This window comes from Scardinius erythrophthalmus, assembly GCF_964197995.2.
Source record: "Scardinius erythrophthalmus genome assembly, chromosome: 2".
NCBI classification, from domain to species: domain Eukaryota; kingdom Metazoa; phylum Chordata; class Actinopteri; order Cypriniformes; family Leuciscidae; genus Scardinius; species Scardinius erythrophthalmus.
In genome coordinates, this window is record NC_138222.1 from 56327516 (window position 1) to 56338650 (window position 11135).

Sequence of the window (11135 nt, forward strand, 5' to 3'; positions counted from 1 at the left end):
GCTACTAGTAAAAAAAAAAAAGTGTATATCAATAATTCAATTGTCACTAGTGACAATGTTAATTTCTGATATCATGAACGTGATTGTTAAAGCCATTTTAAATATCTGGAATGACTCCTAATTACTGATATCAGAAATACATTTTCAGATATCAGAAATAACCAATGTAACATGTTGAAATACATTTACAGAGATCAAGAATTAACATTTCAACTAGTGAAAATTTTGTTCTGGATATCAGGAATTTTACTAGTAACAAAGTAATTATTGATGTAAACAATTATGATTTTTACTAGTAAGAATTGTATCTCTGATATGTGAAACTGGAATTTCAACTAGTAAGAAATCAATTCTTGATATCAACAATTGAATTTGAATGACAGCCTTTCCGTGAGTGATGACGTTATTGTTGATATCAAGAATTTACATTTTTACTAGTTGAAACATAATTCCTGATACCACGAATTCGCATTTTAACTAGTGAAAATTTAATTTTTGATGATATCAAGAATTCATATCCTGGAGATGAATAAAAGTCAAAACGGCTTGCCATACTGTCTCTCTCTCTCTCTCGCATGCTCTCTCTCTCTCTTTCTCAAACAACTCAGTCTGTCAGTGTGCGCCGAGCGTTAGGAACAAGTCTCACTAGCCGGATTTGCAGCCAGTGAGAGAGACACATCGAGAGAATCCAAGCAGGACAGACGAGAAATGAACTATCTAATGACTTGCCACATCCGAGCACATTCTCAAATAGGCTACCCTGCAACCGAAACCCATGAATAAGGATTGCAACATTTTTCCACCCTGGACAATCTGGCAATAATTTTGTCAGTCTCAACACATTTGTAAATTAGTTTTCATGCTTGCTTTTAATTTGCATTAATTAGTTTTGCTATTTTTTTCCCGTTAATTATCTGGATTGCAACGTTTCATTTGTGTGCATGCGGAATTACTGGAATCTCAGAGGCAAGCAGGAAAATCCAGTAGGAGAACTAGAGGTGAGGAAGAGAAGCAGTGAGATCTGTCCAGCATCAACATGTTCTTCTGAAGAGGAGAGGAAAAGCTCACTCCAAACCATCATCCATCCACCATCACATTCCCGTCCTAATTCGTCGGGGAAACGGAATGAAGTGGGAGTGAAAGGGAATAGGAAAGATTTGCCCAGCCTAAACGCCTTGGGGAAAAAACAAGCATCGGGAATTTTTGGAAAAGTAAACTCTTTGCTAGGAAAACAGCAGCAAAACGGCTGTGGGAATTGAATTGCGCAGGAGTTTTGTCCACGAGCTTCTTTTCCCTAAAGACGATTTTTTGTGTGTGTGTGTGTGTGTGTGTGTGTGTGGAAATCTGCTTAAATCCACTTAGACTGCACCTTTGTTTAATCTAATCTCCCGTGTTTAGCAGATATCCATGCAGGCTCCCCAAACACGTTGTTCCTGAATCACACTGACGGATTCACCTGAACGCTTTGTTCCGAGTCCAGAGATCTCCATCCCCTGGGAAGAGTATCCCACACAGATTTGATGGGAGTAAATAGAAGGAATTCGGGATTTCAAATGGCGAGTCGAGGCTGTGAAAATGGATTGGGAATTCTGCTGATATTCTTAGTGGATTTACTCGGGATCACAGCGACCAACATGGAGCCCATCTACTGGAATTCCTTGAACAAAAGGTAAGAGCCGCAACTAAAGGCATTGGGCACGGCGTTTATTCCCGTTTATTTAAGAAGAGCTTTGCGTTGAGACACTCAAAACGCCTCGTGTTTTCGCACAAATCGTTGAAGGACGGCTTTGAAATGGGGGGGAAAGAAAGCCGTTAAGCGCTATTACACCGACAATACCCTTAGTGGATAATCACGAGTCTGCAGAAGTTACGAGCATCAATGTCGCCAGACTAATAAATGCCACATTTCATTGACGGTGTGCGTTGAGGAATTTTACGACAGTAGCCGCCGCTGTTTATTATCTCACTGCCTTTCCTTCAGATACGCTCCAGTTAGATTGGCATGAGTTTTAGTTGCTCAACACCAAGCATTTTTCCGCCTAAACAATGTAACCTTTGTGGAAATGTTCTTGCTGAACTTGTGAGAACGTGTAGACATCCTCGAGACTATTTTTAGTCACCAACTTCTCTTCTTGTCATTAGAGCATGTTCAACAAAATATGTTCTGGCAAGGTGGTAAACTTTCACTTTTCCTGACCCCTATTTACACCAGCTGCGTAAAATATAAAAAATATACATGGAATCAAAAGCCTCTGCACTTTTATTTAGCCTATAGTTGATCAACTCCGTGTAAACTCGAACTTTAACGTTTGACCCGACAACTTAAGTTTTAAACGAAATTGAAAAATGTGGACTATTTAGCAACTTCTCTGCTGTCAAGACAGTTAAAACAAAAGGAGGTGTCAGTTTTCACTCTTAGTTGACACCTTCCAGTGGACTAGTTAGCGTAGAGACACCTGAAGCGAAAAGTTTTACACGCAAGTGTTAACTTTAGATGGTCAATCAGTCCCGTTTCGCGCTGCAAAATTTATTACTCCAGTCACGGAGGTGACACGATTTTCCATGCCGCAGGAAGGAATAGTGGGCAATTTACGACTGGATTTCTCGTAGTATGTGTCGGTAAATAAGGGGGAGGTTTCTGCAACCCAGCAACTGTGAATTCATTTAGTGGCGAGCCAAAGGAACCAATGCAAACTGCGTGTCCAGCACATAAACGACGATTTATGGCTGAGCAGACCCCTTTCTTTCTTTCGCCCTTCTGTCATTACTGGCCTTGTTTAAATGGACACCCGGCGTCGTGGGAGCACTTGTGTGCCCGGTCTAAATCGGTATGTGGGTTATGAGGGGCTATTAGTGGTGCCACGAGCTCTTGAAAGACGAATAGGTTTTTAATGCGTCCATGTGGCGCATATACCGGGCTCTGCGCTTCAACAGATGCTGCTGGGGGGTGGAGGGGGTTTATTCTGTCCCAGTGGCCGTTGGCAGACGCTCTTAATGAGGGTTCTTGTCGGTGTTGCTTGTGTTAATCTAGCAGGGGTTTCTGGGACCTCGTTTGAAGCGGGTGCGCGCGCAGGTGGGGGGGTTTGTGAACGCGCGTTTTCTGCTTGACCTTTACCTGGGAGTGAGACGCAACACCTCTGATAATCGTTTTTAACCAATTCAATCACTTGTAATCGACGTTAGTCGATTTAAAGCGATCAATAGTAGGCGCTGGTTTTCTCACGGCTTTATTTGCACTTTAAATGTTCTGAATTCGCTTCATTTCACCGTGGAAAGGCTCACAATTTAGGGAAATGGCATTTTCCTAAAAAGTGTACATTGCAGGCCGTGTTCAATTGTCATAGTTGATGTAAGTAGGCTATGTAGCCTATATAGCAATTACTGGTAGATTGAAAATGTTTTTTTTTTTTTTCTGCTATTTGCCATTTGTTGGCTAATGATAGCAAATGTAGCCTACCTAAAATGCTGACAATGCACAAACACTTTTATTGGTTTACTCACTAATCGAAAGTTACAATCGGAAAATTAAATCAGAAATATATTTTCGGACATTCCATTGAGTTGGCAAATGAAGCAGCGGCTCATGTCGTAAATCTCAAATTAGCTAAATATCGGCAGATTAATCTATAATCCTAATATTTGGGCTAATTAATCTGAAATCCTACATATTAGGCCTATCTCATCACTGCCATTTGATGGAAATTTCCGGCTTTCCATGTTTTCACTGTTATACGCTAGGGGGCGCTGTGACACATCTTCTGAAAGAGAACAGAATCTCCTGATCTAAAGACATGTGATGAAGAAGCAGAAACAAGTGATAGCATATGTAATCATTGCTAAAATAACCTGATCATCAACATTAAACAGCATATAAATCAAAACTGCCTAATGTTACTAAATTAAATGTCGACCCATGTCGAGCTACAGGACTGTGCAAGAACATCTGTTTTGATCTTCATCCTGAATCTGATCCATAGTCTTTGACAACGCGTTTTCTCAGCTTTTTGCTCAAAATGTTGCTTTTTTAAATGAAACTTACCCACATTCAGGTGTGTGTTTTTTTTTAAAGCAGAGGCTCTGCTCTTTCTGTTGATGTATTGTTTGTTCAGAAATGCATACAACAAAATATTCTGGGGGCTATGATTTTATTTTGAAAATGATCACAAATGCTGGCGATATCTGGCAACTTTTTAAAAAAAAAACGCTGATGGGGAAAGAGTTAAGCACTATAAATGACATATTAAGTTATGGTCTTGTTTATTTGTAATGGCCACCCTTATTGTGTTATATAGCATGATTTACCTATACACAAACACTATGCAGTATGAATTTCTCTGCTCACGCCATTGCAAACTTACAAGACATCTGCACCGTGTGGTTTTGCTCCAGGCTACAGGAGTCCGCTCTGTTCGCACTAAAAAGTAGCAGTACGAAGGTTACGTTGTTGGCAGTGCTGTATATTTAATAGGGATCAGTGAACCTGTGCTTTGAAGATGAGGGCCTGCACCTGTAGAATGTTTTATTCACCTATCTACATCCATCGCTACCATCCTCCGCCTCGGCCTCTCACGCCGGCGCTGCCACTCTCCTCCACATGCTAAATTACAAACATGTGTAGCTTTCAGAGGAACGAAGAAAGAGCTGAGAAGTGATGGGAGGAAAGAGGGAGCGAGAGACGAGGGAGGAACAGCGGGGCGCATCCTTAAATGTACAGAAATCAATATCTTCTAAGCCATGAATGTCAGTTTGAGTTAGGCTTAAGAAAATGCAAGTCCAGCACAAAGATCACCTTGAAATTGTCTGCTTCGGGGGGGGAAATCTATAAAGCAAAAATTGTGTTTGTTCATGGACACTTTAATGTAATTTCGGTATGTATATTTAATTAAGTGTGCGTAGATGAAAAATGTGGTGTTTCTTTCTCGGTGAGCCAGCTTGTCTGGGACGCGTCCTTCACCTTCTGACATTCACACCCTCTGATACATTGTTTACACACAAGAAAGACAAAGTGTGTTTGTGTGTCCTTGGTTCCCGGCGCTCTCTGGATGAGCAAACACATCCATGACTGATGTTCTGGGGCGGTCAGTGAGGGCCGTGTTACTCTTACGATCGGCCATGTTAAGACGCTGGTTGGGTTATCGGATCCCAAATGGTTAGTGACGGTTCAGAAGGTTTCTGTGTTCAATCACGGTGCGTTTCGGTAATTGCGTTTCAGGGATTCAGATCCTGCTCAGACCTGTGGGGGGTTTTCCGATAATGAATTCAGACGAGCGGTTGTGGGTAACTGTGAGGATTTGTGTGTTATCATAAATGTCACAGGGTCTGTGTGTGTGTGTGTACATGCGATGGGGCTTTTGTATGAGCGCTCGCTCTCAAAGAAAGATGTTACCCCCACTGGATTTTTTAATTATTAATTTACAGCATGCTAATTGGGCTTGGACAGAAGCGCTAGTTAGCCGATCACAGGCTTAAGACGAGGCGCATGAGGGATATTTCGGGAGGGAGGTCCCTGGAAGATGAGATCAGTATAAACACCATCTCAATAGGTCACTGACACATACGTGCTTGTGTTCAGAAAGTCCTAATTTGTGAGTCGCTTCTGCTAAATAAATGTCCATGTAAAAACAAACAGAGAAACTTTTTTTTTGACATGTTTGCGAATGGATTAGAGGTTTGAATCCATGTGAATTTGCTAAACTGAGTTGATCCATTTAAGCTTCCTGACTGGATTCACCTCTTTTGGTCAAGGGAAATTTGGTTTTATTCCGGGAGTTCAGATGCTCAAGTGTGTGTGCAGAATCACCGTGGTCTAAAAGAAGGAAGAGAGAGTCTGCTGTTATAGTACAAATTGAAATATTGAAATTATTTATGATTTAATAATGAAATATTACAATTTAATACATTTTAAAATGCAATTTATTCCTGTGATCAAAGCTGAATTTTCAGCATCATTACTCCAGTCTTCAGAGTCACATGATCCTTCAGAAATCATTCTAATATGATGATTTGATGCTCAAAGAAACATTTCTTATTATCGAAATTGTAATCAATTGTGCTGCTTAATATTTCTATGGAAACCGTGATGCACTTTTTTTCTTTAAAAAAAAAAGCATAAAAAAAATCTTTTTTACATTATAAATGTTTTACTGTGACTTTTGATCAAATTAACGTGTTCTTACAGAATAAAAGTGTTTTATCATCCGAACGCATACACTTAATTTACACCACACTCGATTTTTACATGTAGAGGCGTCCCTGTGGAAGAGTTTTCTTTTGAGTGGGTAGGGTTAGGGTTTTTCATTATTAATAGCTTAGTATAAAAATGTTATCTTCTCTTTTAGATAGCTAAGTAAACTCCTGTGTGTGAAAGGTGTGTATGGGAAGAAAAAGAGTTTGAGCTCTTATATGGCATCAGCACAGAACCCTGCAGTGAGAAATAGGTAAAACTGTGTGTGTGTGTGTGTGTGTGTGTGTGTGGAGCAGAGGCTGCTGGAGGCTTTACGAGCTCTCAGCAACAGGAGCTGTGAAAATGGCTCTCAGCTGATGTGGCAGAATAACTGTGGAACAGACCAGACACACACACACACACACACACACACACGGCAATATAATGGGGAAACAATGGCGCCTTCCCTGCGGAGACAGCCAGGAGTGTGTTCAGGCGCTGTGTGATGCAAATATGAGGAACACATGTTTACACAAACACACTTTTGTGTGCCGAAAAGCATCCAGACGTTTGTGGGACGATAATTTAAGCTGTTTTGAAATAATTGAAAAGATTGTCACACACTGTTTGATTGTTAAACTCATGCTGACGTGTGGGGAACGGTGCGTTCCTGAGAGCGGGCCTCCTAAACCTCTGCAGCGTGGTGTGTGTGTGTGTGTGTGTGTGTGGTCTCGCTCTGAATATCTCTCATCACTCTGTGTTTGTTTGAATCTGTGTATTTGTGTGCGCAGGTTAGTGATGACAGTTCTCGGAAACTGGGCCTCCTGACTTAAGCCGTAATATTCAGACGAAGAGCGAACACGTATACAAAACAGAGAATCAGTTCAACCCATTCTCCACCGTCTTCCTCCGTTTGTTTATTTATGTTAATGTTAAAGTCCCCCTGTAGTCAATCATTTTATCCCTAAAAGCTCATCCTTGATCACCAAAATGACATATTTAAAAGTTTTTTCCTTGAAAAAAATATCCTTCATGCCTTAAAACAGCTTGAATGTATCTGTACACCCTTGCCTCATTTAGTATACGCGGTTCTATGAATATGCAAATGAGCCCCGCCTCCACTCACTCACACCAGCTCAGAGATCCACTCGTTGTCGATCACACGTTGATCTGATTGGTTACAAGGTAGTTTGTGACGTCAGAAACACCAGCGATTTCAAACCGTGTTTTTGTTTCACTGCAGTTTTAAGGAGAGCAATGGTGTCGACTTATGAATTTGCACATGGTTTGTCTAAAAGCATATTAAAACTCCACATAGACATATAAACAACATTAAAAGCTGTATTGTCACCACAGTAAGCGTAATAAAGCCGATCAGGGTCTGTCCTCCTGCTGCTGCAGATGTCAAGACCTTCACTTCTGTTCTCACTCTCTTTCTTTCTTGGCTAATTCCATTCACTGGTTTAAAGGGTCACATGAGCGTCGGGCCGCTGTGTATTTGTGTGTGATTTGGTTTGGTCTCACACACACATCGCCTTTACAAATCAGGATCATCCTCTCCTGCTGCCATACTCCAGCCGGGGTCAAAGACACACACACACACACACACACACACACACACACACACACACACACACACACACACACACACACACACACACACACACACGCACACACACACACACACACACACACCATCAGCTCTGGGGACTCTCTCTCTCTCTCTTTTCTTCCCTCGTTCCTTCCTTAATTTCTTCCCTCCTTTTTTCCCTTCCTTCCTCCTTTTGTTCTTTCTTTCTTTCTTTCTTTCCTTCATTCCTTTTTTTATTCTTTCCTTCTTTCATTCCTTCCTTCCTCCTTTCTTTCCTTTCCTTCCTTTTGTTCTTTCTTTCCATCCTTCCTTTTTTCCTTCATCCTTTTGTTCCTTCCTTCCTTCCTTCCTTCCTTCCTTCCTTCCTTCCTTCCTTCCTTCCTTCCTTCCTTCCTTCCTTCCTTCCTTCCTTCCCCCTTTTGCTCTTTCTTTCATTCCCTTCTTTCTTCCTTCTTTCCTTCATTTATTTCTTCCTTCCTTATTTCCTTTCTTTTCTTCATTCCTTCCTTTCTTCTTTCCTTCTTTTCCTCTTTCCTTCCTCGTTAAGTATCATGCAATTTGGTCAATTTTTTAAAGAAGAAGAAATGAATACTTTTACTCTGCATACAGGGTGCATTAAATTGATCAAAAGAGACAGCAAATCCATTTTTAATGTTAAAGGTTTATATTATAAATGTTCTATATTTCAAATAAATGCTGTTCTTTTGAACTTTCTATTCATCAAAGATCACTGTTTTCAACATTGCTAATATTAAGAAATGTTTCTTGAGCCGCAACCACCGGCAACGTCTCTGCACCATCAGAAGAGTTTGTTGTTGTCCTCCTCTGGCTTCCTCTATTCTCTGAGTTGGTTAGATGAACTTGATAGTCAGAGGAAATCTTTCATGTTCCTAAAGATTAGCTTTTATTGACTCTCTGTCTGCCTTCTGATCTGGAATCAGCTCTGATATGTGGCAAACAATTGATCGGCAAGTTGTCAGATCTAAGAGAATGGGAGCTCAGATCTGTGTGAGATAGCACTATATTTACTCTATACTGTACCTTAGCTTTGAATTGTTTCTCTAGTAGTTCAGATCACAACTGCTCAGTAATAATCTGAGGATACAGACCGTCTGAGGTCGGTTCGGCTGTGTTTCGGATCAGATATCTGTGTGTTTCTGTGGGCCGAAGGTGACTGAACTCAGAGCTGTAAACCGGAGCGACAGACAGACTCATGGAGCCAGACTACATTTGCATCGTCGTCTCTTCAGTTAAGAACACACACAGTCGGAAGACAGGAGAGGAACAGCAGTTATCAACGGAAACTGGGACATCTGCAGTTGTATTCAAAGCGTGCACAATTTGTAAACCTTTCCGTCCTCCGTGGCGTCTGACTGTGCCGTTGTAGTGATAAGTGTTGTCTGATTTTGTCTGAGGCCCTATGATTTGTGTTAATGCCTGTGCTAAAAATACAGTGTGTGTGTACGTGGACCTCTAAGTTCTCTCTCTTTATTAAATCATCCTGACCAGTTAAGTTAAATTGAAATAAGGAACAAATACAGGTTTGTGTGTTATGAAGACCAAATAGTATCGTTCAAAATGATACGTTTGGACACTTTAGATTAGGGCCCAATTCTCACTATTAACTACGACTTTTGCCTCAATAAACTCTAAAAATTACTGCTTATTAATCGTTAGTAAGGTAGTTGAGTTAAGTTGAGTAGGATTAAGGGATGTAGAATACAGTCATGCAGAATAAGGCATTAATATGTGCTTTATGGCCCGGTTTCACAGACAGGGCTTAGATTAAGCCAGGATTAGCCCTTAGTTTAGTTAGGACATTTAAGTAGCTTTTATAAACGTGCCTTAGAAAAAACATTACTGGTGTGCAAATTTTGTGACATATTAAGATATGTCAGTGCAAGTTGCTTTCAGTTAAAGGAGAACTCCGGTCAATTTTAACATTGAGCTCATTTTTTTGTACATTTGGAGTGCTGTCAATACAGAGAACAACGACAAAAATCGGTGTTGCCTACACCGAGTTATTCTATTTTTAAAATTTGCACCCTGTTGACTTCAATGGGGCAAGTAGTAAGACTCTTACTTTGTCGAGTTCACGCGCGTGATCATAGGCACTAAACCTATGCGCGTGAACTCGACAATCGATTACTATGGCCTTCCACCGAAAACAGGATGTAAACAGACGTATGAGCGCTGGCTGAATTAACTTCATTTTTATTAATATCTCTAACATCTACTGCAGTCAGATCCACTCGTGTTCACTCAGAAGGAATCACTCACATTTTCTGTGCACTTGTAATGACACTTAAAGGATGTTAAGAGGCTAAAAGCAGGCTTACTACTTGCCCCATTGAAGTCAATAGGGTGCAAATTTTAAAAATAGAATAACTCGGCAACACCGATTTTTGTCGTTGTTCTCTGTATTGACAGCACTCCAAATGTACAAAAAAATGAGCTCAATGTTAAAATTGACCAGAGTTCTCCTTTAAGACAGCTCAAACATGCATATTAGTCTGAGACTAGACTTAAGCCTCGTCTGGGAAACCGGGGGAATAAGTAATAATAAACAGCCAATATCCTAGTGATATGCATACTGATAAACAACTAGTAAATAGTGAGAATTGGACCCTAAACTAAAGTTTACCATACATGCTATTCAACATTAAAAACAACATTGTTACAAAAAATTGTTTTAAGTAAATTATGTTCTTTTGACCTTTTATTCATCAAAATTTCCAACATTGATAAATAATAAGAGCATCAAATCATCATATCAGAATGATTTCTGAAGGATCATGTGACACTGAAGACTGGTGTAATGATGCTGAAAAGTCAGCAGGAATAAATTACATATTAATATAGAAAATAGATATTTTGAATTGAAATACTATTTCATAATATTACGGTTTTTATATGACAAATAAATGCAGCTTTGGTGAGCAGAAGAGACTTTGTTAAATAACATTAAAAAAACTTTTGAACTATATGTATATAGGCCTATATATATTCTTTATTTATTTATTTTAATAAAAAAAATCGGACAATTGTTAAATTTAACAACTTTTACAAAAACCGCGCAGATGCCCCTCAATCCTCTCAAGTAATCAGTTGAATTTTCCGTGGAGTGCTTGAGTGGACAAAATGACCAAAATGCCCTAGCGTGTGTGTGTGTGTGTAGGTGTGACAGTTTGTAAGTGTCAGTTAGGGGGCCTGGGGTTTGACGTGACCTACTTACAGAGTGTGAGAGATGGTCAATTGATCACGACCCCGAAGGCTTCCTGCCTCACACACACTCACACACTCACACACTCACAGTTGGTGACAGCACTAGGCCTAACGAGAACACACAACTCTCCCACGACTCCCCACACACTTCATCTA

The 11135-nt window shown here is 40.2% G+C and overlaps 1 protein-coding gene across 1 annotated transcript in view; it reads left to right on the plus strand.

Annotated features, from left to right (window-relative positions):
* The first annotated feature begins 631 nt into the window (after positions 1 to 631).
* Positions 632 to 11135, plus strand: part of efnb3b (ephrin-B3b) — an 83196-nt gene continuing 72692 nt past the window's right edge. Inside the window, exon 1 of the mRNA XM_081356606.1 lies at positions 632 to 1669. Within this exon, the coding sequence (XP_081212732.1) occupies positions 1521 to 1669 (149 nt within the window). The 5' untranslated portion in view covers positions 632 to 1520. The remainder of the gene's footprint in view (positions 1670 to 11135) is intronic.